Genomic DNA, 27,854 nt, shown 5'->3' on the forward strand with positions numbered 1-27,854 from the left:
GCCGGGTTCCTCCTCCCCCCCTGCCCAACGTCACTTCCGCTCCTGGGAACTCAGAAACTGCCTCTCCCAGCCTGCTGGGGGGGGGGCTTCTACCGTCTCCAGCCCAGGTGAGGGAGAGGTGCAGCAGCTGTCACTGCGCATGCTCTGTGGGAGCCCTGCTCATCCTCCCTGAAGAACAACGTCACTTCCGCTGCTGCCTCCGTAGGACCCGGGAGCCGCGGCTGAGCAGCTGCTGTCCCTCCCCCTCCCCCCCCGGGTCTGTGCTGGGGGGGCCCGTCATTAACCCCTCCGTGCCCGGCCGGGGGGGGGGTTTCTCCAGCCGGGACCAGCCCCCCGGGCTCTGCCCGCCCCCGCCCGCAGCCGGAGCCCCCCGGTGAGTGAGAGACCCCCGGGGGGGGGGGAAGCGACTCTCTGCCCCCGGGAACCGGGGAGAAGCCTCGGGGCTGCCTCAGCCCCGGCGGAGCCGCCGCCAGGATCTGCCCCCGGCCCCGCTGGGATGGGGGGGGGGGCAGAGACTGGGGCCCGGCGGGGGGGGGTCCCCTGGTGAGTGTCGGGCGGGGGGGGGGGAGAAGCCGGATTTGCGGGGGGGGAAGGTCGGGGGGGGTTGAACTGTCTCTGTGCAGCCAGGAAATTCCCGCGGGGGAAGGGGGGGAGATAATTGGATCCTGTCCCTGTTTGTGCCACTCGCCTCTCAGCCCCGATACAAATTCCCTCCGGCTCGTCCCCTTTTCTCTCTCAGCATCTCACGCGTGGCTGCAAACTCCGGGGCGATTCCCCCCCTTTCCCCTCAAATGATCCGCTCTCGGGTCTCATCATCCCCCCCGGTCTCTCCCTAATTCTCAAATGTCCGTTTAAAATCTCCTCCCATGGGGGGGGGGGTTCTCACCCCTTTTATCTGCAGTGATTTGTCCTTGTTTAGGTGGGAAATTGTTGCCCGGAGTCATTCTTCAAAACCTGGCTGCCCCTGGAGTGGGGGTGGGAGGAGATGCCGGTTCTCTACCAGGGCGGGGAAGGGAGGAGCAAGTGTCCCCCATGGGCACTGCCCCAGACCCTGGGTTCCCAGTCCCACTTGCTGCCCCCGATCTGCCACACCCAGGGAGCCCTCCAGCTCCCCCTCCTTTGCCCTCTTCAATCAGCTCCTCAGAGGGCTCCCTGCTGCCCCCGTGAATGGTGGGGAGGGACCATCACTTTCTGTTTATGTATTGGACACTCATATAAAATCCCTTTAAACAGTCCCCCTTTTCCCTCTAATTATTTAATTGCAATATAAAATCCCCTCCGATCTTGGTGTTTTTCTCTCATGTTCTCAATTGCATAGTTTGACACTTTTTTCTGAAAATCTCAAGGATCCATATAAAATACCCTAAACATTTTCCCTACTTTTGTCTAGTTGTCTAGTTCTAATTGAATATGCCCTGAGATTTCACCCTGTCTCTCTAATTATAAAATACTAAGAAAATCTCAGATTTACATCTTTTGCCAGATTCTTGAACATGGATATAAAATGCTTGCCAATGTTGCCCATATTCTCTCTATTCATTTATCAAATATTCATGTGAAACACGCTCCAGTTTTACCTCATATCAACAACTGATATAAAATCTCTCTGATTTTCCACTTTCCTCTCTCTAATTTACAAAAATGGATTCAAAATCCCTCCGATTTCCACCCTTTTTCTCATTCATTTCTGAACATTGATCTCCTATCTCAGGTTTTGCCTCTTTCTACGTCATTATCAAATGTCAATTAAAAATCCTCTTGGGTTTGGGGCTCTTCCACATGTTCCTAAATCCCAGCAACTTCTTCTTCCTTGGAGGGAACCTGTTGCCTTGAGTCGTTCTCCAACCTGGGGGTTAAATTGCCCAGTGATGATCATCCCCCCTTCTTTGAGAATCGTTTGTTCCCCACTTTACGTCTGCTAAATGTTTGCCGATGAAAGAGACCAGCCACATATTTAATACACATCAAAGCCAGAGGCCTCCCCCTGTTTGGGGGATCAGCTGCTGGTAGGAGAGTTGGCTGGACCCTTTTCTTTTCTCCAGCTGGCACCAGATGAGGAGGTGATTCGGAGTGCAGCGTGGGTTCAGAAGTATCCCAAACCCCAAGACAAATGGTCTCTGTGAGAGGTTGCTTCCCACAGTGCTAAGATGTAGCCACTTCTGGGGTGGATCCCTGGTGGCTATTATTTGCTAGTGACAGGGCATGGAAATTTCTTACCTATTTTGGCCCTCCATGCCTTCCATTACCCTGTTAAAGAAGCATCCCCCAGGGCTCCTTCTGCCTGTGTGAATGGCCAGCAGTGGGCAGTGATGACATCCTATCCACTTGTCACACACTGTGACTATGTAGTGCCCATCTTTAAAAAGGGAAGAAGGAGGCCCTGGGGGGAGGGAAAGCACAGTGGTTTGGGCATTGGCCTGCTAAACCCAGGGTTGTGAGTTCAATCCTTGAGGGGGCCATTGAGGGATCTGGGGCAAAAATTGGGGATTGGTCCTGCTTTGAGCATGGGGTTGGACTAGATGACCTCCTGATGTCCCTTCCAACCCTCATATTCTATGATTCTATGAATTACAGGCCAGTCAGCCTCACCTCGGTCCCTGGAAAAATCATGGAGCAGGTCCTCAAGGAATCAATTCTGAAGCACTTAGAGGAGAGGAAAGTGATCAGAACAGTCAGCATGGATTCACCAAGGGCAAGTCATGCTTGACTAATCTAATTGCCTTCTATGATGAGATAACTGGCTCTGTGGGTGAGGGGAAAGCAGTGGACGTGGTGTTCCTTGACTTTAGCAAAGCTTTTGATATGGTCTCCCACAGTATTCTTGGCAGAAAGATAAAGAAGTATTGGCTGGATGAATGGACTATAAGATGGATAGAAAGCTGGCTACATCAACGGATAGTGATTAACGGCTCCATGTCCAGTTGGCAGCCGGTATCAAGCGCAGTGCCCCAAGGGTCGGACCTGGAGCTGGTTTTGTTCAATATCTTCATTAATGATCTGGAGGATGGTGTGGATTGCACCCTCAACAAGTTTGCAGATGACACTAAACTGGGAGGAGAGGTAGATATGCTGGAGGGCAGGGATAGGATACAGGGGGACCTAGACAAATTAGAGGATTGGGGCAATAGAAATCTGATGAGGTTCAAAAAAGACAAGTGCAGAGTCCTGCACTTAGGACAGAAGAATCCAATGCACTGCTACAGACTAGGGACCGAACGGCTCGGCAGCAGTTCTGCAGTAAAGGAGCTAGGGGTGACAGTGGACCAGAAGCTGGATATGAGTCAACAGTGTGCCCTTGTTGCCAAGAAGGCCAATGGCATTTTGGGGTGTATAAGTAGGGGCATTGCCAGTAGATCGAGGGACGTGATCGTTCTCCTCTATTCGACATTGGTGAGGCCTCCTCTGGAGTACTGCGTCCAGTTTTGGGCCCCACACTACAAGAAGGATGTGGAAAAATTGGAGAGAGTCCAGCAGAGGGCAACAAAAATGATTAGGGGTCTGGATCACATGACTTATGAGGAGAGGCTGAGGGAGCTGGGATTGTTTAGTCTGCAGAAGAGAAGAATGAGGGGGGATTTGATAGCTGCTTTCAACTACCTGAAAGGGGATTCCAGAGAGGATGGTTCTAGACTGTTCTCAGTGGTAGCAGATGACAGAACAAGGAGTAATGGTCTCAAGTTGCAGTGGGGGAGGTTTAGTTTGGATATTAGGAAAAACTTTTTCCCTAGGAGGGTGGTGAAGCACTGGAATGGGTTACCTAGGGAGGTGGTGGAATCCCCTTCCTTCGAAGTTTTTAAGGTCAGGCTTGACAAAGCCCTGGCTGGGATGATTTAGTTGGGGATTGGTCCTGCTTTGAGCAGGGGGTTGGACTAGATGACCTCCTGAGGTCCCTTCCAACCCTGATATTCTATGAGCTAACATTGTTCGGGGGGTGGGGGGAATGCGTGTCTGTGTGGGGAGATTGCAGCTGGAGCTGAAGGGGCATTGTGGTAGTGGGAGGCCTCTGGGTGACTGGGCAGGGGGTACCCTAGTCAGGTTGGTGGGTTCTGGAGGTTTGGGGTTTCAGGAGGTAGTTCTGATGTGTCCAGCGCTAAGGCTATGGGTCCTGGAGGTGGGTGTTGCAGGAGGCCTGTTGGCCACAAAACAGCGGGGGTGGGCGACTCTTGGGGAGTTGGGGCAGGGGGTTAGATGGTGCCTGGTGCTGTGCCAAGGGCTATGTCTGAGCTTCACCCGCTGGCTCCTGGGATCGTTGCCATGCCCAGTACACAGAGGTGGGAGGGTGGAATCTCCAGTGCTAGGTCAGGGGATGCCAGGCAAACAGCGTGAGGGGTCCCGCTGTAAAGCATCAGGTGGTCCCGCTGGGAGGAGGAGGGGGTCCTAGGCAAACGGCATGGCAGATCCTGATGGAGGACAGGCAGGGGTCCTAGCAGGCAGTGGGGGAATCCCAGGCAAGCAGTGAGAGGCTGAGTTCCCAGTGGGGGGGTCCCTTTGGGGTGGGGTCCCCTGGCTGCTGGGGGCTCTTGGTGAGGGAACCCTTTGGGATTCTGAGGCTTGCAGTGAAGGTCTGGTGGGGGTTCCCTGGCTGCTGGGGCCCTGAGGGGCATCTGGGGTACCTGGTCATGGACTCTGGGGGCTGGGTCCCTGGGAATATCTGGTGGCATCCTGGCAGGGGGGGCTGGGCTCTTGGTACTGGGGGGTGTCTGGGGGACCCTGGCTGTGGGGGCTGCTACTAACCATGCTCCTTTTCCCTGATCAGCTTGTGTCAGAATCCTGGCTCCAAGCACTGCCTGTCATTTCTCAGCCATGCCCAGTCACTGTGGTAACTTTCTATCCACTTATCAAACACAGATTTTGCTTTTCTCCTCTCTTGAAAACTGCAGGAACTTCCGATTCTGTGGGGAAAATTCGTTCCCTGAGTCCTTGTCCTGGATCTGTGGGGTGAGGGAGGTGGGAAGGGGGTTAGCATTGCCACACAATGATCTCTTCCACAGTATTCTGGACTCGCTGTTTCTGAAATCTGGTTTCATTGAGACCATTGTTACTCCAGAGTCACTGCATGGAAAGACAAGGAGTGACTCCAGATGGACAGTGGGCCAAATGAGATGAGCAATTCTCCCTGTGAGTAGGTGCTCTCATTCGCTGCTCTCCCCATAGAGCTAAAGGAGGGAAGGCTGCTCAAACGCTCTGTCCCTCTCTGCTCAGGATATTGGGGTTCAGCTCCCTGGGTCACACGCTGCAGCCTCCATTTTGATCTGGGAGACCAGGCTTCAGAGCTGCTTCTCCCCTAGCGGGGGTTCTGTGCTGGGAAGTGATGTTAAAGCTTCTTCTCTGTCTGGCCCAGGTGATGCCTTTCTCCAGCCGGTACTAGCACCGTAGGGCAGTCCTGGGCCCGTTAATACTAAATTGTCAGCCACGGACTCCAGGTAACTGAAAGACCGCAGGGAAAGTGCTGGGAACTGGCATGAAATTGACTCTCCACAAACAGCCCCTCCTCATTTCTCCTCCCATTAGCAATTGCCAGGAGTAAATCCAGCATGGAAGAGCAAAGAACCCAGGAATGGGACTTTCTCAGCCAGAGGGGCAGGGAGAGAGGGCAGGGGAAGGAGAGACTGAAAGGGGCAGTGGTAGAAATGAGTGGGGAGAGAGATTTCCAGCTTTCTAGTCCAGCCAGACATATGTATTGCAGCATCTCTTGTTCACTGGAAAGTGATTCTGCCCAGGGAAGGATCAGAAAGAGGAAAAGCCAGTTCCTGACTCCATATTCCCCCGCTGGGGTGTGGCTGCCCTGGGGTCCATGTCCGAGGGAATCCCCCACAGTGACTCCTTTGGTTCTGCTCTTTTCTAGCATTGTGTTCAGAGACTTTGTTACGGGGTGAGGGAAGGGAGGTTAAAAAATTCTCTGTGGGCTTAGCCTGGCAAGAGGGGCCAGGTCTACACTGTAATAAAGTGATCAAGCATTTTTGCAGCAGGTATGTCTGTCTGCAGGGAAAGGGCCTGGGGGAATCGTGATGTGAAATTAACTAAAGCCTGTTCTGAAACGTCCAGAATGTCCCTTCTCACCCAGCCAGGCTGCAGAATGACGTCCATGTTTCGCTCCAGCTCATCCCATCCTCCCGTGGGACAGGGGAGAGAAATGACTGCAGAGGAGCCAGGTCATGAAGGGATTATCGGGGGGTTCCTGGTGGGTTCCTGAAGGAGGGAGAGGGACAGCAAATACACTGGAGATGGGAAGGTTTGCACCGTCTGGTTTGGAGGTTGGAGTGGGGCAGGAAATGCCCATGGTGGAGAAAGCGAGGAGGAGAGAGGGTGGCAAAGCTGCTGGGGGGAGTTTAATAAGTGGCCTAGATTCTAGGAACAGACCCATGAGGTTCAGAGGTGGAAATGCCCTGATTTGTGAAACAGAAAATAACTCGCCTACATGGAGCTGGGAAAACTGACCAGACTCATAGCGTTGGAGCCTGACCCGACTAACCAGTGGCTGCTGAGACATATGTTGGGGGCACCCACCAGTCAGACTTAGGGGAGATACCCCTTCCTCATATCCAGCTCCTCACAATGAGCGGGGTGTTGGGCTTCCTACCAGGGAGCTCTCCCTGGACCCTGCTAAGGGCTCCATCTCCCGTATCAGTCTGTGGCGAGTAGGTGTGTGATGGATCAGCTGGGAGAGAGGAGGGACTCTCTCTTCGTCCCCTCACCCTGGTGTTTCCTGGATGCTCGGAGCCTTGTGGGGGGTTGGAACTCTTTTGACAGCGAGCCTCCCAGAGCTCCAATTTGATTGGCTGCTCTCCCCCACGACTAGTGGGGCTGTGAGTGGGGCAGCAGGTACTGAGTGTGGGACTCTTGCTCTTTCAGGGGCCGGTGACCTTCGAGGAGGTGGCTGTGTATTTCACCAGGGAAGAGTGGGCTCTGCTGGACCCCGCTCAGAGAGCCCTCTGCAGAGACGTCATGCAGGAGAACTATGAGAATGTGACCTCGCTGGGTAAGGATTCCTGTCCCCTCATTTCTTGGAAGGGGAAATGAAGAGATACGGTTTAGGCCACCCCCACAATGCACCTCTGCTGTGTCCTATTTCAGCATCACCCCAACATGCCAGTGACACACACACGACCAGCAACCCTCCCCTGCTGCAGAACACTTTGGGAGCACAGCACAGGAGCAGTATCACACGGTGTCTAAGATCTCCTGTTTACTCAAGTAAAACGGGGGGTTAGGTTCAGCATAATGAACAGAAGCTTCCGACCTCTGGCCTTCTCTGAAACCCTGAGCCTACTCCACCCAGACCAGAATGTGCTTGGGGTGAAACAAGCAGGCTGCTGGAGTCAGAGCTGCTGGTCCAGGGTTACTGATCACGCAGACACTCAATGCATCCTTGAATGCTGGCGGAGGGTATCCAGAGAGGGGAGCTCCAGCAGCAGAACATTGACTCTCACCCAGGATTACAGATGACACAACTCCTCACTGATCTGGATTGTACCCCAGCGTGTGAAAATGGCTTAGGTTGGTAGTGAAGCTTCTTGATACATGGAGAGTCTTTCCCCCTCTCCCCCAATCGCCATGTGTAAAAGCCACAATCTCTCTTCTCTGCAGGCATCTTAGATTTTTTAGTCCCTCATTGCAAAGTCACATGACCCCAATTCTCATTTTTCACATTCTGCTTTTCCAGTCTAATTAGAGTCTGTTGCTTCTGAATTATTGCTCCTAATTTCCCAGTGTTCTCCACAGCCAGGGATTTTCCTACTCCTTCCCATTGCACTGGACTCCCTAGCATATAAATAATATATATATATATGGATTCCCTAGCATATAAATCCTGCCATACTGGGTCAGACCAAAGGTCCGGCTAGCCCAGTATCCTGTCTTCCGACAGGGGGCCAGCACCAGGTGCCCCAGAGGGAATGAACAGAACAGGTGATCATCAAGTGATCCATCCCCTGTCGCCCATTCCCAGCTAATGGCAAAGAGATGTTAGGGACACCATCCCTGTCTGTCCTGGCTAATAGCCATTGATGGACCTGTCTTCTAGAGTTTATCATGTTCTTTTTTTGAACCCTTGTCTTGGCCTTCATGACATCCTACAGCAAATAGTTCCACAGGTTGACTGTGTGTTGTTTAAACCTGCTGCCTATTAATTTCATTGGGTGATTCCTAGTCCTTGTCTTATGAGAAGGAGTAAATAACACTTCCTTGTTTACTTTCTCCACACCCGTCATGATTTTATAGACCTCTCTCATATCCCCCATTTGTCCCTTTTTAAGCTGAAAAGTCCCTATCTTTTTCATCGCTCCTCATACAGAAGCTGTTCCACACCCCAATCATTTTTTTACCCTTTTCTGAACCTTTTCCAATTCCAATAGATCTTTTTTGAGATGGGGCGACCACATCTGCACACAGTATTTGAGATGTGCGCGTACCATGGATTTATATAGAGGCAATATGATATTTTCTGTCTTATTATCTATCGCTTTCTTAATGATTTCCAGCATTCTGTTCACTTTTTGACTGCCGCTGCACACTGAGTGGATGTTTTCAGAGAACTATCCACAGTGACTCCAAGATCCCTCTCTTGAGTGGTAACAGCTAATTTAGACCCCATTATTTTGTATGTATAGTTGGGATTATGTTTTCCAATGGGCTGTAATATGTGCTATCCTGACATCTAGGACTGCTGAGATCCTGCATTCAGTAATATCCCTGCCCTTCCTGTTCCCTTTCTCCACTGAACCCCACCAGCCCATGCTTACTGTTCCCAGCTTCCCCAGGACTTTTTCATTATCTCTGGACCTCTGTGTCAGCAAGAAGCAGTGCCAGGGAGACTTGCCGTCTGTCTGGAGTCTTCAATTTCTGGGACATGGATTTACTTTCTGTGTGTTTTAGGAGACTCTTTGAAATTGAGTGTCTGTGACGTTAACCACAGTACAATCTGGACTGGTGAACTGCTGTGTCCCCTCAGTTCCCCAAGTTGGGGTGCCTTTTACACTGCTTTACTGTGAGAACAGCCACTCCTGGGCAGTTAACACTGTCACGGAGTCCCTGGGTAATGCTCTGGAACTGCTCCCCACGAAGCCAGTCAGGACTCTGGGGAAGTCTCCTTTCTGTGAGCAGACTGTCTTCAGGACACAGCTTCCACCTTCCTGGGTCTGACCTGGGAGCATTCAGCATCCTCTGCCCCTCCGTGCGCTTCCCACAGCAAGTCCGCCCAGGCAGGGTCCTGGGGAAGCCAGAGGGTCCTGCACCCCAACTTTGCAGCCAGACATGACTCTCAGACAGCCAGTAAAACAGAGGTTTATTACATGACAGGAACATAGTCTAAAACAGAGCTTGTAGCTGGGCCCATTTTGAGGGGCAGTGAGCCAGAGAACCACATCTGTACTTCCCTCCATGTCCCCCTCCAGCCCCAAACTCCCTCCCCCTCCAGCCCCTCCTCCTCTGGGCTTTGTCCCTTTCCGGGCCAGGAAATCACCTGATTCCTTTGTTCTCCAACCCTTTAGCTCTCACCTTGCAGAGAGAAGGGCCCAGGCCATCAGTTGCCAGGAAACAGGGTGTTGGCCATTCTCTGTGTCCAGACCCCTGCACATACCTGCCCTCTAGGGCTCTGCAACGATACATCCTTATCCCACCCCCTAGATACTTAAGAACTGCATAGGGGAAACTGAGGCACCCCCACAATATTCAGAGGAAACATTAAGAACAGTTCCGCTTCATCACAAACAGTCTCCAGCATGTATCTCGCTCCCAGCTACACAGTATTGAGTGCTGATAGACAGTGACTCTCAAATTACAGTGCAGCACCGGAGAACCCCAGAAAATTCTCTGGTCCCAGACTTTCCTCCAGAAATGTGCATCTTTCACTGTCCAGCCCTCTACTGAACAACGCAAGCTCATATGAAGTCTGTCATTTCATCAGTGGAAAATGACATGCCCCAGCCTTGTTATCCCAAATGGAGTTTCCAACACACTTTAATCCAAACACACTGGTTAGATAAAACTATAAAACAAGATTAACTACCAAAAAAAAAAAAAAGATTTTAAGTGACCTACAGGTAATGAGGCATAAAAGTCAGAATTGTTTACAAAAGAAATGCAAGATAAAACACAAACTAACTTCTAAGTTAACAAGCTAAAATGGATTCAAAGCAAATGTTTCTCTAACCATATGCTGAGACAGGCTGACTCTCCTTTCAGCCAGGACTCCCCCTAACTCACCCCTGCCACCCAAGTTCAGTTCTTCAGGAGTTGTCATGAGCAGAGGGAAAGGGGGGGGAGAGAGTCTCAAGGATTTTCCTCACCTGTTTTTATAATTCAGTCCTTTGTACTAGAAACAACTTCAGCTCTCAGCTGAGTCATGGTGACAGGCTGTCTGTTATGGATATGAGCTTCAAGTGGTCCCTGTGGTGGAATGTAAATGTCTTCTTCACACCTTACCACAGCCGGAGAATGGCTATATGACCAGCTGTTTGCCTTGCTGTCTCTGAGGAACTGGTCTGTGGGTGTTCCCCAGAATTGTAACTTTTTCAGTAATATCACACAGTAAAATCTCATAACTTTACATTCACTGTTGCTACACATTTTAACAGGAGGATAATATTCAGTCGATTATGCGTTTTCAAATGATACCTCACAAGCCAGATTGTGTACAAAATTCGTCATAATTTTCTAGAAGAGTGAGCATAGGGGTACAGACGGACACAGCGTCTGTCTGTGTGTGTTCCCAGCAGATATGTGGGGATTTCAATCCCTCATAAGCATTGTTTGGCATCTTAAAGGACCTGGGAATTCACTGGTTTACTGAGTGTGACACTGTATGGAATTGAGACACTTTATGTTGTTGTTATTTTATTATTAACACTAATATGATAAGATTGCAATGAATCGTGCTAGATATGCCATGTAAGGTGTAAGTGAAAATGTTATGATTTTTCAAGTATGATAATTTTGGTTCTGTTTGTATCACCTTTGTATTGTGAGTTATAGATATGTAGGGTATATCTGTATTTCCAGATTTGTGCAGTGTTTCTGGGTGACACACCTGGACATATTGGCCTCAGCACTGCCTAGCCTGTTCGATGGTCCATCCAGGGTCATCAGCTGTACAATGAGCCCGTGGAAAGGACCAAGGGGATACACCTGTTGAGTCACCAAGACATGCAGGGGTATGCCTGTGTACTGAGAACTCGAAGGCCTTTCCATGCCATGTGCTGCAAAGCTTGTGTTTGGGACACAGGAAGTACAAGCCACATGGCAAAAGGAATGTAAAGGCAGCTGTATCATCTCCATTTTGTCTTCAATCCCTCTTCCTATCTCTGGACCAACTTCACTACAAACTGAAGCCTGAACAAAGGACTGAATGACCCATGCAAGCTGTGGATGCGTTCCAGATGGACTTTCAAGCCAGCAACTCACCAATACTGCTAAGAACTTGATATATTCATTTTGGAATGTATCTGACTGCTTTTCCATTTAACTTCTTTCTGTCTTTCTTTCATTTAAACCTTTAGTTTAGATGCTAAAGGTTTGGCTGGCAGCATGTTATTTGGGTAAGATCCAAACCTATAGTGACCTGGTACTGTGGCTGACCCTTTGGGGTCAGAAGAACATTTTGTCTATCTGCGCAGAGTTTTTAAATAACCTCTCACTATACTGGACTTAGGTGTTGATTGGGAGTCAGAGAACTGGAATGCAATAAAGGGGGCTGTGTGATTTCTTTTTTCAGCTTCTCGATAACCAGTGTGGGTGATCGGAAGCACTGTTTGTGACTGGTCGGTGAATTTAACTTCAGTGTTAATCACCAGTTTTAGGAGCATCTGCTCTCCCTTTTTCAGCCTCCCCTGACCTTGGCATTTTCAGTGAGGACTGCCCATGGCACACCAGGTCACACTAAGCACTGGAGTTAAATTAATAGAATGTTTTTTATGAAATCAATTGAACTCCTTTGTTTTCTTTCATCTGAGCAGGGTTTCCAGTTTCCCAACCTGATGTGATCTCCCAGGTGGAACAAGGGGAAGAGCCATGTGTCCCAGACCTCCAGGGTTCGGAGGAAAAAGAGATCCTGAGAGCACCCTACACAGGTGAGGAAACATTAAACCAACTCAGAATCTTTAAGTGCTTCAAGGAGACATCTGGGATGTCCTAAAAAGCCCTTGGGTGGTCTCTCATTTCATTATTGTCCCTAGCAGGGGTTGTATCCTCAGGGTAAATATAGCTCATGGCTTTCTGTAGATCCTAGCAGACACCAGGCAGTAGCTTCCTCCCTTTCCCCTGAGAATTGGAATGGGATGTGAAGGCTGAATTGATCCCCCTTCTCTCTTCTATTTGGGGGAAGATTTTGGGGGAGTTCAGTCCCTGATTTTTATTTGACCTGTCTTCAGCACTCTTTTTGGTTTGGTCTTCCCCTTTCCATCCCTGTTTGGGGTTTCTGTCTCTGCCACAGCAGGTGATGCAATGGTATGTGAGAAAGAGAAGCAGAATTCTCAGCAGGAAAATGTTGAGCAAGTGGATAAACACAGAGACTTATCGCAAAGACCAAACCAGAATGTGTTCAGGAGTCATGAGCAGGGAAAATCCTGTGAGATTCAGCACAGACCAGAAAGAGAGCAAGGAAACCAGCCAGGGGAGAAAGTGGGTAAATTTATTTCCTGTTGGGGAACTCAGAAGGGCCTCAAGGAAACCACAACACAGCAGGAAATCCTCAGGGGAAAGAGCAATACATGCGCTGAGTGTGGGAAAAACTTCACTCACAGATCAAGCCTTTCTGTTCATCTGAGAATCCACACCGGGGAGAGGCCCTACAAATGCAGTGAGTGTGCGAAAAGCTTCATGAGCAGCTCACACCTTTCTAAACATCAGAGAACCCACACGGGGGAGAGGCCCTATGAGTGCAGGGAGTGTGGGAAAAGCTTCACTCAAAGATCAGGCCTTTTTCAACATCAGAGAATCCACACAAGGGAGAGGCCCTATGAATGCCGGGAGTGTGGGAAAACCTTCAATCGCAGCTCGCACCTTATTACTCATCAGAGAATCCACACAGGGGAGAGGCCCTACGAATGCCGTGACTGTGGGAAAAACTTCAGTCACAGATCAGCCCTTTCTGTTCATCGGAGAATCCACACAGGGGAGAAGCCCTACGAATGCCGCGAGTGTGGGTTAAGCTTCACTAGCAGCTCACACCTTTCTAAACATCAGAGAACCCACACAGATGAGAGACCCTATGAATGCAGGGAGTGTGGGAAAAGCTTCACTCAAAGATCAGGCCTTTTTCAACATCAGAGAATCCACACAGGGGAGAGGCCCTATGAATGCCGTGAGTGTGGGGAAAGCTTCAATCGCAGCTCGCACCTTATTAGTCATCAGAGAATCCACACAGGGGAGAGGCCCTACGAATGCTGTGAGTGTGGGGAAAGCTTCACTCAAAGATCAGGCCTTTTTAACCATCAGAGAGTCCACACCGGGGAGAGGCCCTATGAATGCCCTGAGTGTGGAAAATGCTTCACTAGAAGCTCAGGCCTTTCTGTTCATCAGAGAATCCACACAGGGGAGAGGCCCTATGAGTGCAGGGAGTGTGGGAAAAGCTTCACTCACAGGTCACGCCTTTTTCACCATCAGAGAATCCACACGGGGGAGAGGCCCTATGAATGCAGTGAGTGTGGGAAAACCTTCAATTGCAGCTCGCACCTTATTAGTCATCAGAGCGTCCACACAGGAGAGTGGCCCTATGAATGCAGTGAGTGTGGGAAAAACTTCACTCACAGATCTGCCCTTTCTCTTCATCAGAGAATCCACACAGGGGAGAGGCCCTACGAATGCAGTGAATGTGGGAAAACTTTCAAATGCAGCTCGCACCTTATTAGTCATCAAACAATCCACACAGGGGAGAGGCCCTATGAATGCACTGAGTGTGGGAAAAACTTCACTCACAGATCAGCCCTTTCTGTTCATCAGAGAATCCACACAGGGGACAGGCCCTACGAATGCAGTGCGTGTGGGAAAAGCTTCACTCAAAGATCAGCCCTTTCTGTTCATCAGAGAATCCACACTGGGGAGAGGCCCTATGAATGCACTGAGTGTGGGAATACCTTCTCTCGGCACTCAGCCCATGTTAGCCATCAGAGAATCTGCAAGGGAGATCAACCACATAAAAACCTCTAGGGCTATCCGTACTTTTTTTCCCTTTAATACTTTTCCTGATTCCCCCACACAGTAACTTTTAAAGCCGTTTGAGTTGTTTGCAGTACCATTATCCCTCAACTTGTCCATATGAGTGGGCCATTTTTGCCTTTTGCAGTTCGCCCTCTTTTGTGGTGGACCCATTTGTCCTTTCTATTGTCCCATAAGTAATTTGAGTGTGCCCTTCCTATCAGGAACCAGGGAGCATCACATTTATACCCTTCCTCCTATTGCAAAGTTATTGTTAAATCTGTATCATTGGTGACTCTATCATTGCCAGTTCTCACGTTGCTCTGGGTTGTGCTGAGGAGCAGTTATATTGGGAACTTTTCAAATTACATGTAAATGAAGAGGAGCAGGGGCGGGAAAAAAAAGTATAATTTCAGCTTCTGTGACACTGGAAGGAGACGGGGTTTCTCAGAGATTCCCTCCTTCCCCATCACTGCAGAACTGTTACCTCCTGTCTGAGCCAGGCAGAGTTTATCTTCATCACATTCTATCCCTCCACTTCTCAAAGTGTCATGTGATCATAGAATCATAGAACATCAGGGTTGGAAGGGACCTCAGGAGGTCATCTAGTCCAACCCCCTGCTCAAAGCAGGACCAAACTCCCATTTTTGTCCCAGATCCCTAAATGGCTCCCTCAAGGATTGAACTCACAACCCTGGGTTTAGCAGGCCAACGCTCAAACCACTGAGCTGTCACTCTCCAGTGATGAAGCATTCTCTGTTGTCTGCACTTGGAGACGATGCTTTGACTTCTTTAATCCTATATCAGAGTTGCTATGACTGGAGATGAAAGTGTCAAAGACCTGGAAGGGGAATTCAAATGGATCCCAAACAGTGTGATCATTTGGAGTTTAAATCCCAGGTTCCATCTATTGGTAAAGCCACTTCTGGCAAGGTGGCTGTTTTCCCCTCATTATGGGGATGCTAGGATACTAAAATTTTTGTAAATAACATAACTGACCATTGAGACAGTGCTGAGTGAAGCAGGTTTGAATGGATCAGAAGAGAATGTGATGGGAGAATCTCTTGTTCTGATTCTGAATAATCCGATGTAACCTGCTCTGGAATTTCACTTGACACTTTCATTGTCGTTTATTCTCTCTCTCTCTGTGATGTGGGTTTCTATCTTTCCTGAAGGCTTTTTGGCCACCCAATTGGGTATTCAGTTCTGACAGGATGTAGCCCAGAATTATTGGAGAATTTAAGACAAATGACCATTTGATAAAGTCCTCATTTATCACTTTAGCTTTGCTTTTTCCCCATCCCTCCATGATGACATGGAGAAGGTTCAAGTGCAGTTCTGTCAATAAGAGAGAACTCTCCAATTTACTGGACATGCTAACAAAGACACAGCCGTGCTTTAAAATCTCCACTCGGAAACGGTGAACAGCAGAACCCCAACTAATTGAAGGAAGTGCATATGGTCACAGTGTAGTTCAATTGTTTAAGACAATATTGTCTCAGATGATCTGGGGAGAGAATTCAATGGTAAGTGATTTTGAACTAGGCTAAATGCCCATGTGTTTGGTTCCCAAAGCACTTGTAACCTAGGCCCTACAGAAGATCTCTCCTAGCTAATCCTATGGTATGGGAAATGCAACCCTTCATGACGAAGATGTTGAGGAAATAGAAGTGGGTTTTTTGTTGAATTTATCCTTTGTAGGTGTTGAAGATGTGTATAAAATGAAATCAGTGTTGAAAATGTAATAGATTCAGAAAAATAGCTATTTTTGAATAGAAACTCCAGCTCTGGTAACTAATGGAGATTCTGATCCAGCCCTGTATCCAGTCCCTTGCCTGGACCTGTGCTACCGAATTAAAGAAAAGCTGGGCATGGTTTGGGAAGCCATTCCTCACTAACACTGCTGAGATTTTGAGTGGTTTTGTAAAGGATTCTACTTCAGAGAAGTGTAAATTTTACGTTCACCAAGGCCAAGGATTTGGAAAGAACTGGGGTTGAAAGAGTCCACACCCAATTCTTGGTTTCCATCCCAGTAAAGGAAGCTCTGGTGACCAATGACCCAAGGAAAATTGTTTGTACGACTCCACTTCCTAGTGCAGTGTCGCTGATTACAGTTCCAAAGGATGCCAGGGTTAGATTGAGAACAGTCATCCTTCCCTGTTTGGATGCAAAGAGAGAGTGCTTCATAGGACATTCCTTCCCCGTGGATCCCAAACTGGCTGCCTGATTGGGTAATAAGGACTTTCAGGCTGTAGAAATGATGGTAACCAACAAGGCAATGAATTTGTCAGGCTCCAATTTCAGACTTCAGGATACATGCATATTGAGCCCCCATTCTATGGGTTTGTGTCTGATGCGATGGGTACGCAATAAAGCTGATGTAGCTGCTCTTCTCTAGCACTGGTATTACAGACACTATAAGCCAATGGGAGAGAGCTCTCCTGTGGGACTTGTAGTCCAGCCACCGCAAGTAGTGGTGGCTATGTTGGCAGGAGAAACTCTCCTGCTGTTGTAGCCCTATCTACACAGAGGGTTAGGGCTGTGTAACTGTGTTGCTCAGCTGTGTGGATTTTTCACACCCCTGAGCAATATAGTTATCCGAAAAAATGTCTTTAGTGTAGACCAGACCTTAGTTTTCTGTTGTGTTTTATGCATTTACATTACTTCTTTACCTCGTCCTCCTTTGAAATATTAAAACAAAGGGTAGGAATAAATGATAAATTTTCAGAATGGAGAGGGGTAACTAGTGCTGTTCCCCAAGGGTCAGTCCTAGGACCAATCCTATTCAACTTATTCATAAATGATCCAGAGAAAGGGGTAAAAAGTGAGGCAGCAAAGGTTGCAGATGATACTAAACTGTTCAAGATAGTTAAGACCAAAGCAGACTGTGAAGAACTTCAAAAAGATCTCACAAAACTAAGCGATGGGGCAACAAAATGGCAAATGAAATTTAAAGTGGATAAATGTAAAGTAATACACATTGGGAAAAATAACCCCAACTGTACATAAAATAGGATGGGGACTAATTTAGCTACAGCTGATCAGGAAGACGATCTTGGAGTCATCATAGACTGTTCTCTGAAGACGTCCATGCAGTGTGCAGCGGCAGTCAAAAAAGCAAATGGGATGTTAGGAATCATTAAAAAAAGGATAAAGAATAAGACAGAAAATATCATATTGCCTCTATGTAAATCCAAGGTACGCCAGCATCTTGAATACTTTGTACAGATGTGGCCCCTCATCTCAAAAAGATATACTGGCAGTAGAAAAGGTTCCGAAAAGGGCAACTAAAATGATTAGGGGTTTGGAACGGGTCCCATATGAGGAGAGATTAAAGAGGCTAGGACTTTTCAGCTTGGAAAAGAGACTAAGGGGGGATATGATAGAGGTGTATAAAATCATTAGTGGTGTGGAGAAAGTGAATAGGGAAAAGTTATTCACTTGTTTTCATAATATAAGAACTAGGGGCCACCAAATGAAATTCATGGGAAAACAAATAAAAGGAAGTTCTTCTTCACTCAGCGTACAGTCAACCTGTGGAACTCCTTGCCTGAGGAGGTTGTGAAGACTAAGTCTATAACAGGGTTGAAAAGAGAACTGGATAAATTCATGAAGGCTAAGTCCATGAATGGCTATTAGCCAGGATGGGTAAGGAATGGTGTCCCTAGCCTCTGTTTGTCAGAGGGTGGAGATGGATGGCAGGAGAGAGATCACTTGACCATTACCTGTTAGGTTCACTCCCTCTGGGACACCTGGCATTGGCCAGTGTTGGCAGACAGGATACTGGGCTGGATGGACCTTTGGTCTTCCCCAGTATGGCCGTTCTTGATTCGAGTATGTCTGTGGTTAGTGACATCGTTGTAGATTGTTCATTCTGCAGCGTATTGTCGGGGAAAAATGTGTCGACAATCAGAAAGCATGATAAGAAAATCGGTATTGCGTGTTTACCCTACGCTCCCTTGGTCAGCAGCTTTTGGCTGGTGTACACACTTCAGTGCCACTTCTGGTGACAAAACTGCCCTGTTTTGGTGACCAAATAAAACCACCTCAGTGAAAGGCCAAGAGCTTTTTGAGGTAAACTTAAAGCAAGAAAGCACCCGTGTAAACGCTGCTGTTCCTTATATTACCATAACTGGTCTCCACTAGTATCCCCCAATGGCCCCTCATTTTGTCCTAACAGCCGGTAAAGAGTGTGGGGCCCTCGAAACCCCCCTGTTCTGGTGCCCCTAACACAGAGCTAGGCAGGCAGCAGCGTGTGTGTGTGTGAGAGAGAGAGAGACTGCTGTGTTGATCCAGTGAGGGAAGTGGGGGCTGACGTTGGGGCTGTCCCCCTCCCCCTGCCTCAGGACTGGTTGCTTCCAGCAGCTCTCTGAACTTACAGCCTGCCACACTCGCTCTTCCCCAACACACACAGTCCCCCCGCACACACGGTCTCTCCCCACACACACACAGTCTCTCCCCCGCCCCGCTCATTGCAGGTGAAGAGCAGCTGGCGATCGAGTCGGATTCCCAGGGAACGAAGGGACAGAGAAACCCGCCTCGTGGTGCCGCGCAGGCCCATGGGACCCTGCAAACCCTTCCCAAAAGACCCTGCGGCCGGTGGCACAGGGGGATAGCCACCCACCGTGCACTGCTCTGTGTGCCGATGCACGAGCTGCTGGCGTGGATGCGTTCTGGTGAGGCCCCTCGGACTGGCACCGGTGCAGCGGGGTGGCGTTTGATGGCCGTGGGCAGCTGCTGGCGGAGCTGGGCGAGGAGCGGTGCCAGCCGGGGGCCGTCTGCGCCGACGACGGGGGCCATTTGTATGTGGCCCTGCGGGAGCTGTACAAGGTGACGGCATTCAGGCCGGGCGGGGAGGCGCTGGGGCCCTTCCTCCCCGCCCGGCACGGCAGCGAGAGAGCCCGGGTGGCCACCGTCACCAGGGATGGGCACTTCGCCGTGGCGCTGAGCAACGGCACCGTCCATGTCTTCCGCATCCAGTACCCAGGTCAGTGAGCCGGGGGGGGGGGAGCACAGGGAGGGGAGAGCTGAGAAGAGTATGCGTGTCTGTGTGTTTGTGTGTGTGTGCATTCCTGTGTGTTTTCGTGTGTGAGTACATGCATTTGTGTCTATGTGCATTCCTGTGTGTGTGTACATGCATTTGTGTCTGTGTGTGCATTCCTGTGTGTTTTTGTGTGTGTGCATTCCTGTGTGTGAGTACATGCATTTGTGTCTGTGTGTGCATTCCTGTGTCTGTGTGTGCATTCTTGTGTGTGTTTGTGTGTATGTACATGCATTTGTGCCTGTGTGTGCATTCTTGTGTGCGTTTGTGTGTGTGTACATGCGTTTGTGTGTGTGTACATGCGTTTGTGTGTGTGTGTGCATTCTTGTGTGTGTTTGTGTGTGTACATGCATTTGTGTCTGTGTGTGCATTCCTGTGTGTGTACATGCATTTGTGTCTGTGTTTGTGTGTGTGCATTCTTGTGTGTGTGTGTGTGCATGCATTTGTGTCTGTGTGCATTCTTGTGTCTGTGTGTGCATGCATTTGTGTCTGTGTGTGCATTCCTGTGTGTGTGCATGCATTTGTGTCTGTGTTTGTGTGTGTGCATTCTTGTGTGTGTGTGTGTGCATGCAATTGTGTCTGTGTGTGCATTCTTGTGTGTGTGCGCATGCGTGTGTGTTTGTGTGTGCATTCCTGTGTCTGTGTGTACATGCATGTGTGTCTGTGTGTGTGTACATGCATTTGTGTCTGTGTGTGCATTCCTGTGTGTTTTATTGTGTGTGTGAGAGTGTGTGTGTGAGTACATGCATTAGTGTGTGTGATCTGTGAGCGGGAGTATTGGAGGAGTGTGTGTGTGTAATGAGTGTTCGTGTCAGTGTGAGCATACACAGGTGAATGTGCACTGAGCGTGAGCCTGTTCGCACACTGGTTGTGGCTGAGGGTGCAAGGGATTGCCCAATGGTGGGCATGCTGGGCTGCAGGGGGGAACACTGGTTTGTGGGATGCTGGGAGAACGGCCCCTGAAGGCACCAGACCCAAACTGGCCCCCCCACCACTTTGTACCAATGGGCGGGGGGAGGGGGGGAACAGGGATCCAGCCAAGCGATATGGGGCCCCGGCTTCACAAAAACTCAGTGGGGCCTAGCTCCCTCATGGCCCCCAGGGGTGGCACAGTGGCCCCTCCTGGCTCAGCCTGGCATTTTTCTGGGCAGGGTCCCAGGAAAAGGGGGGGGAGACCCCCCCCCATTCCTGCCCCCGCAGTCCAACCCACTTTCTCTCCACCTCCGGCTCCCAGTGCCACAGACCACACCCTGCCTGCCCCCATGTCCAAGGCAGACCCCTCCCCCAGGCTCCTGTCTCGGGGGCTAGCAGGCAAGACCCCCCGAACACAGAGACCCCCCCACCCCGAGGGCTGGGATCCTGGCACCCGCCCCCTGGTGCCCGGAACCGGTGGCGTCTCAGTGGGGCTGGGTGTGAGGGGCTTGGAGGGGGGCACAGGGAGTTCTCCCCCCAACCCCCGGAATCAGGCCCTGCTGCACTGGGCTCGCCCAGGAGCCACCGTCGGCTGGGTCTGGGAGGGGGGCACTGATGGCTTCTGTAGGGGCCTGGCAGGGGGGCTGTCGGTCTCTCTGTCTGTCCGACCCGCCCTGCGTCTCGGGTTGTAAAACCAGAATGACCCGCCAATAAACAGAGTTGGATTTTATTCTAGTGCTGGTGACTTTATCCTGGGGGGGGACCAGCAGGGGGACTGTGCTGGGGGGCTGGCGGGGGAGCCAGGAGATCAGTTGAGGGGCTGGGATCAGTCCATGAGGGGACAGGGGCTAAGGAGGGGCAATGGGCTGCAGGGAGCAGGTTGAGGTGCTGAGGAGGGGGCGGCGGGCTCAGGAGTGGTGATGGGCTACAGGGAGTGGGGTGGGGGGAAATTGGGGGGCTGGGCTGCAGGGAGTGGAGTAGGGGGCTCAGGAGGAGGTGAGGCCTCAGGAGGGGGCAGGGGGATTGGGGGGCTCAGGAGGGGGAGCAGGGGCTCGGGGGGGAAGGGGCTTGGGTGGCCTCTGGAGGGGGCAGGGGGCTCAGGAGGGGGCAGGGGGCTTAGGGGTTCTCAGGAGGGGTCAGGGGGGTCAGGAGGGGGGCTCAGGAGGGGGCAGGGGCTTTCAGGGACTCAGGAGGCGGGACCGGAGGGCTCAGGAGGGGGCTCAAGATGGGTGGGGGGTTCGGGGGGCCAGGGTACTTATGGGGGCTCAAGAGTGGGGTCAGGAGGGGGGTTAGGAGGGGAGAGCAGGGGCTCAGGAGGGTGGGCAGGGGTCAGGAGGGGGGAGCAGGGTGCTTTGGGGGGCTTGGGGACGGCTCAGGAGTGGGAGCAGGGGTCTCGGGGGAGGCTCAGGAGGGGAGAGCAGGGGGAACGGGTTCAGGAGTGGGGAGTGGGTCTCAGGAGGGGGAAGGGGGTCTGAGGAGTGGGGACAAGGTGCTTGGGGGCTCAGAAGGGGGGACTCAGGAGAAGGGCTTGGGGGGGCAGGGGGATCAGGGGGCTCAAGAGGGGCTCAGGAGTGGAGGCAGGGGGGCAGGAGGGTGGCTTAGTAGGGCGGCTCGGCAGGGGACTCGAGGGGTGGCGGGGTGGCAGGAGGGGCCTCAGGAGGGCACTTAGGGGAGCCCAGGAGGGGGGAGCAGGGCACTCAGGAGGGGGGGCAGGGGGCTCAGAATGGGGGGCAGAGGGTAGGACGGGGAGTGAAGTCTCAGGAGGGGGTGGGGGGCAGGAAGCTCAGGAGGGGTGCTCAGGAGGGAGCAGGGGGCTTGGGGACTCAGGAGCAGAGAGCAGGGGCTCAGGAGGGAGTTCAGGTTGGGGGGTCGGGGGGAAGAGAAGGGCTCAGGAGGGGGCTCAGGAGAGGGCAGGAGGTTCAGGGGGCAGGGCATTTGGGGGTGAGGATGGGGAAGTGGGGGCTCAGGGGGGCAGGGCGCTTATGGGGGCTCAGGAGGGAGGTCGGGGGGGAGTGGGGGCTCAGGTGGGAGCAGGGTGCTCAGGAGGGGGCAGGGAGCTTCGGGGGGGTCAGGAATGGGGATGGGGGCTCAGGAGGGGGAGTGGAGGTCAGGAGGCTTGGTGGGCAGAGTGCTTAGGGGGGCTCAGGAGGGGGCATAGGCTTGGGGGGCAGAGCGCTTAGGGGGAATCAGGACGGGGCCTCAGGAGGGGGCAGCTGGGGTTCAGGAGGGGGCAGGGGGCTTAGGGGAGCCAGGAGTGGGGAACAGGGGGCTCATGAGGGGGGAGGGAGTTCAGGAGGGGGAGCAGAGAGTTAGGAGGGGTCAGGGCAATTAGGGGGCCTCTGGAGGGGTCAGTGGGCTGACGGGGAATCAGGACGGGGCCTCAGGAGGGAGCACAGGGGGGTCAGGAGAGGGGATCAGGAGGAGGCAGGGTGTTTGAGGGGGGACGGGGATCAGGAGGGGGGGCAGGAGGGTCTGGAGGGGGGCTCAGGAGGGGGGATCAGGAGGGGGAGCGGGGCTTTGGGGGGGTAAGGAGCTTGGGGGGTCAGGAGGTGGAGCAGGGGGCTCAGGAGGGACTTCAGGAGGGGAGAGCAGGGGCTCAGTAGGGGGCAGTGGGCTTGGGGGCTCAGGAGGGGGGCAGGGTGCTTATGGGGGCTCAGGAGGTGGGACCGGGGTTTGGGGAGGGGAGCTCAGGAGGGGGAGAAGGGGGCTCAGGAAAGGGGAGTGGGGGTTCAGTTGGGGGGCTCAGGAGGGGGCAGTGGGCTCAGGATGGGGGGCAGGGGGGTAAGTAGGGGGGCTCAGGAGGGAGAGCTGGAGCTAAGGAGGGGGGCAGGGTGCTTGGGGGGGATCAGGATGCAGAAGCAGGGGCTCAGAGGGGGCAGGGTTCTTAGGAGGAGGTGGGGCCTCAGGAGGGGGGAGGGGGTTCAAGAGGATGGGGCAGGGGTCTCAGGAAGGGGGCTCAGGAGGAGGCAGGGAGCTGAGGAGGGGGCAGGGTGCTTAGAGGGGCTCAGGAGGGGGGAGCAGGAGGGGGAGCGGGGGGCTCAGGAGAGGGCAGGGGGTTCTGGGGGGCTCAGGAGGCAGGAGTAGGGGGATCAGGAGGGGGGCTCAGGATGGGGCTGGAGGGGGGTGCAGGGGGCTCAGGATGGGGGTTTAGGAGGGGGGAGCAGGGCCTCCGGAAGGGGGCTCAGGTGGGGGGAGCGGGGGCTCAGAAGTGGGGAAGGGGCTTGGGGAGCCTCGGGGGCTCAGGAGCGGGTTGCGGAGGGCTGCAGGGAGGCTGAGGACGGGGGAGCAGCTGGTTTTGAAGGGGGAGCTCAGGAGGCTGAGGAGGGGGCCGGGGGCTTGGGGGAGCTCAGAAGCGGGGAGGGGGGGCCTCGATGTGACACAGCAGGGAGGGGGGAGTGTTGACCTGGGACTGTGCCCTGGGGATGGGAGACCTGAGAGCCTGTCCCCTGAGCCTGGAGGGGTGTGGGGGGGTGGGGTGACACCTCTGCCCGGGAATGTGGACAGAGGCTGCAGGAGGGAGCCTGCTGGGGGGGGGGTTAGTTTCAGTTGGGGGCTGGGCGGCAGAACGCAGGGAACCCCAAGGCTGGGGTCTGAGCTCCCTGCTCCCCTAGAAGGACTTGACTGAGGGGTCCCGGTTGTACCCACAAGCTCTGTTGGGGGCTGTGTTCCTGTTGTCCAATAAACCTTCTGTTTTACTGGCTGGCTGAGAGTCTCGGTGAATCCCAGGAAGAGGGGTGCAGGGCCTGGACTCCCCCACACTCTGGGACAGGAGGGTCAGGAGGTGGGGCCAGGTGCTTAGGTGTGCTCAGGAGTGTGGGAGGAGGGGACTCAGGAGGGGGCTCAGGAGTGGGGCTTAGGTGGGGGCAGGGTACTTAGGGGCTCAGGAGGGGGGAGCCGTGGGCTTTGGGGGGCTCAGCAGTGGGCTCTGGAAATGGCAGGGTTCTCAGGAGGTAAGAGTTCAGAAGGGGGCACAGGAGGAGGGAGCAGGACGGTCAGGAGGGGGGTTCAGGATGGGGAGCGGGGGCTTTGGATGGGGTAAGGGGCTTGGGGGTGCTCAGGATGGGGCAGGGAGCTTAGGCGGGCTGAGGAGGGAGCAGGGGGCTGAGGAGGGGGAAAGGGGGCTCAGGGCAGCAGGGTGCTTAGGAGGGCTCAGGAGGGGGGAGCAGGGGGCTGAGGAGGGGGGCAGGGCACTTAGTGGGGCTCAAGAGGGGGAAGGGGCTTGGAGGGACGCAGGAGGGGGCAGGGGGCATGGGGGGGGCAGGGCGCTTAGGGGCTCAGGAGGTGGGCCAGGGGGTCAAGAGGGTGCTCAGGATATGGCAAGGGGCTCAGGAGGGAGTCTCAGGAAGGGCAAGGGGGTTGGGTTTTCTCAGGAGGGGGGCAAAGGAGGGGGAAGGGGGCTCCAGAAGGGGGAGCAGAGGGCTCAGGATGGGGGGTCCAGAGGGGGAAGAAGACTCCCGGGGCTCAGGAGGGAGCAGGGGGCTGAGGAGGGAAAGCAGGGTGCTTAAGGGGGCTAAGGGGAGGAGTGGGGGCTCAGGAGGTGGGGCAGAGCACTTAAGGGGGCTTAGGAGGGGCCAGGGGGCTCAGAAGGGGGGACCACCGGGCTCAGAAGGGGAAGCAGGGGCCTCAGGAGGGGTGCTCAGGTGGGGGCAGATGGGGTTCAGGAGAGAGCAGGGGCCTTATGTGGGATCAGGAGGTTGGGGGGCAGGACCCTCTGCCCCCCCCAGGACCCCGCCTGGGCGGACTGGCTGTGGGAAGCGCAGGGAGGGGCAGAGGAGGCTGAAGGCTCCGAGGTCAGAGCCAGGAAGGTGGAGCCGGGGGAGCTGTGTGTCCTGCAGACAGGCTGCTCCCCGAGAGGAGACTTCCCCAGAGTCCTGCCTGGCTTCCTGGGGAGCAGGTCCAGAGCATCGCCCGGGGACTCCGTGAAAGGGGGGCTCAGGAGGTGGGAGCAGAAGTGGGGAGCGGGGTCTCAGGATGGGGCAGGAGGGGGAGTGAGGGCTGAGGAGGGGGCTCAAGAGGGGGCAGGGGGGTCAGGAGGGGGGAGCGGTGGTTCAGGAGGGGGCTGAGGAGAGGAGGCAGCGGGATCAGGAAGGGGTTTCAGGAGGCGTCTCAGGAGGGGGCAGGGGGCTGAGGAGGGGGGAGGGGCTGAGGAGGGCGGCGGAGGGGGGAGAAGGGGGCTCAGGAGGCGGGCTGAGGAGGGGGGGCTGAGGAGGGGGGCTCATGTGGGGGGGCAGGGGGCTAAGGAGGGGGGCTCAGGAGGAGGGAGAAGAGGGCTAAGGTGTGGGGCTAAGGACAGGGGAGCCAGGGCTCAGGAAAGGGGACCGGGGATTCAGGAGGGTGCAGGGGTCTCAGGAGGGTGAGTAGGGGGGTCAGGAGGGGGGCAGGGTGCTTAGGGGGGCTCAGGAGTGGGGCGGGGGGCAGTAGGGGGGCTGAGGAGGGGGATCAGGAGGGGGGATAGGCGAATGAAGAGGGGGGTGTAGGAGGGGGCAAGAGGTTCAGGAGTGGCAATCAGAAGGGGGAGTGGGGGCTAAGAATGGGGCAGGGGGCTCAGGAGGTTGGCTCAAGGAGGGGGGCTCAGTAGGGGGAGCAGGGGGCTCAAGAGTAGGGCTCAGGAGGGGGGAACAGGGGGCTTAGCGGGGGGCTGGGCTCAGGAGGGGGTTCAGGAGTGGGGGCAGTAGGGGGGTCAGGAGGGGGGACCGGGCACTTGGGGGGGTCAGGAGGGGGGCTCAGGAATGTTTGGGGGGTGCAGGAGCGGGGCAGGTGGCTCAGGAAGGGGGACGGTTCTTATGGGGGCTCTGGAGTGGGCCTCAGGATGGGGGAGAAGGGGACTCAGGAGTGGGGCTCAGGAGGGGGGCAGGGCATTTGGGGAGCTAAGGAGAGGAGCAGGGGTTCAGGACAGAGGTAGAGCTCGAAGGGGGGCTCAGAAGGGGGTCAGGGGGCTCAGGAGGGGGGCTCAGGATGGGGAGTGGGAGCTCAGGAGGGGGGAGCAGGTGGCTAGGAAGGGGGGAGCAGGGGTTCAGGGTGGGTGCTCAGGAGGGGGAGGGGGTATCAGGAGGGCATTTAGTAGGGCTCAGGAGGGGCTCAGGAGGGGGGGTAGGTTGCTTGGGGGGGCTCAGGAGGAGTGGGGGGGGACTCAGGAGTGGGCTTGCTGGGACTCAGGAGGGGGCAGAGGGTTTGGGAGGTCACAGGAGGGGGGAGAAGAGGGCTCAGGAGGGGAGAAGGGGCTTGGGGGGCTCAGGAGAGGGGAGGGGACTGAGGAGGAGGGGAATTGGAGGGGCTCAGGAGGTGGGAGCAGGGGGCTCAGGAGGGGGCAGGGGGCTCAGGAGGCAGATGGGGGGTCAGGAGGTTGGCTCAGTAGGGGGCAGGGGGTGCAGGAGGGGGGCAGGGGGAAGAGGGGTTCAGGACGGGGGAGCAGGGTCTCAGGAGGGGGCAGGGGGCTGAGGAGCGGGGGGCAGGGGGCTGAGGAGCGGGGAGCAGCATGCTTTGGTGGGCTACGGGGGGCTCAGGATGGGGTGCAGCAGGCTCAGGAGGGAGCTGAGGGGAGGACAGGGGGCTCAGGATGGGGGCTCAGGAGGGGGAGCGGGGGTTCAGGAGGGAGCAGGGTGCTCAGGGGGGCTCAGTGGATGGAGCAGGAGGGGAGAGTGGGGGTGTCAGGAGGGGGGCAGGGGCTCAGGAGGGTGCTCAGGAGGGGGCAGGAGGCTCAGGAGGGAGGCAGAAGGGGCAGCAGGGGGGCTCAGGAGTGGGCAGTGGACTCTGGAGGGGGCTCAGGAGGGGGCAGAGCACTTAGGGGTGCTCCAGAGGGTGGAGCAGGGGTCTCAGGAGGGGGTCTCAGTATGAGATAGCACGGGGCTCAGGCAGGGGGATCAGGGTGCTTCGGGGGGCTCAGAAGGGGGCAGGGGCTCAGGAGTGGGGCTCAGGAGGGGCTGCAGGGGGCTCAGGAGGGGGCTTCTGGGGCCTCAGCAGGGGGCTCCTGAGGTGGGAGCGGGGGCTTTGGAGGAGGGCTCGGGGGGTAGGGGTCTCAGGAGGGGGAGCAGGGTGCTCAGAAGTGTGGGGTGGGGGGCAGGAGGGGGAGAAGGGGGTCGGTGCTTAGGGTGACTAATGAAGGGGGGAACATGGGCTCAGGAGGGGGCAGGGAGCTAAGGAGGGGTGTGAGGAGGGTCAGGAGGGGGGCTCGGGAGGGGGAAGTGGGGGGCTCAGGAGAGGTTCTCAGGAGGGTGTCAGGGGGATTAGGAGGGGGCACAGGAGGGGCCAGGATGCTCAGGAGGATGGAGCAGGGTGCTTAGGTGGGCTGGAGGGGACAGGGCTCTTGGGGGGCTCAGCAGATGGCAGGAGGCTAACGAGGGGGGTCAGGAGGGAGGAGTGGAGGACTCAGAAGGGGGCAGGGTGCCTTGGGGGGCTCAGGAGGGGGTCTCAGGATGGGGCAGGGGGATGAGAAGGGGGATCAGGAGGGGGCAGGGGGCTCAGAAGGGAGGCTCAGGAGGGGTCAGCGGGCTCAGGAGGGGGAAGGGGCTTGGGGGGCTCAGGAGGGGGGTTCAGGAGGAGGTAGGGGATTTGGGGGGGCTCAGGAGGCTGCTGGGTATCAGGAGGGGTGCAGAACGTTGCTCAGGAGGGGGGAGCAGGGAGCTGCAGGGAGGCTGAGGAAGGGGGAGCAGGGGGTTTAGAAGGGGGCTCAGGAGGGGGCAGGGGGCTTGGGGTAGGACAGGACGGGGGACCATGGGGTCAGGAGGGGGGCTCAGGAGGGGGAAGGGGTCTTGCGGGAGCTCAGGAGGGAGGA

At 54.6% G+C, this 27,854-nt stretch overlaps 1 protein-coding gene across 1 annotated transcript; it reads left to right on the top strand.

Moving 5' to 3' along the window:
* The first annotated feature begins 117 nt into the window (after positions 1-117).
* On the top strand, positions 118-16,527 carry LOC311520007 (uncharacterized protein). The gene is made up of 5 exons (XM_084627160.1): positions 118-373; positions 2,575-2,692; positions 6,853-6,979; positions 11,952-12,065; positions 12,428-16,527. Exons 2-5 carry the CDS (start codon positions 2,609-2,611, stop codon positions 14,140-14,142), a joined length of 2,040 nt encoding a protein of 679 aa, XP_084483286.1. The 5' UTR covers positions 118-373; positions 2,575-2,608; the 3' UTR covers positions 14,143-16,527.
* Positions 16,528-27,854: the final 11,327 nt, after the last annotated feature.

Source organism: Lepidochelys olivacea (genome assembly GCF_965140295.1).
Source record: "Lepidochelys olivacea isolate rLepOli2 genome assembly, chromosome: 4".
Lineage (NCBI taxonomy): Eukaryota > Metazoa > Chordata > Testudines > Cheloniidae > Lepidochelys > Lepidochelys olivacea.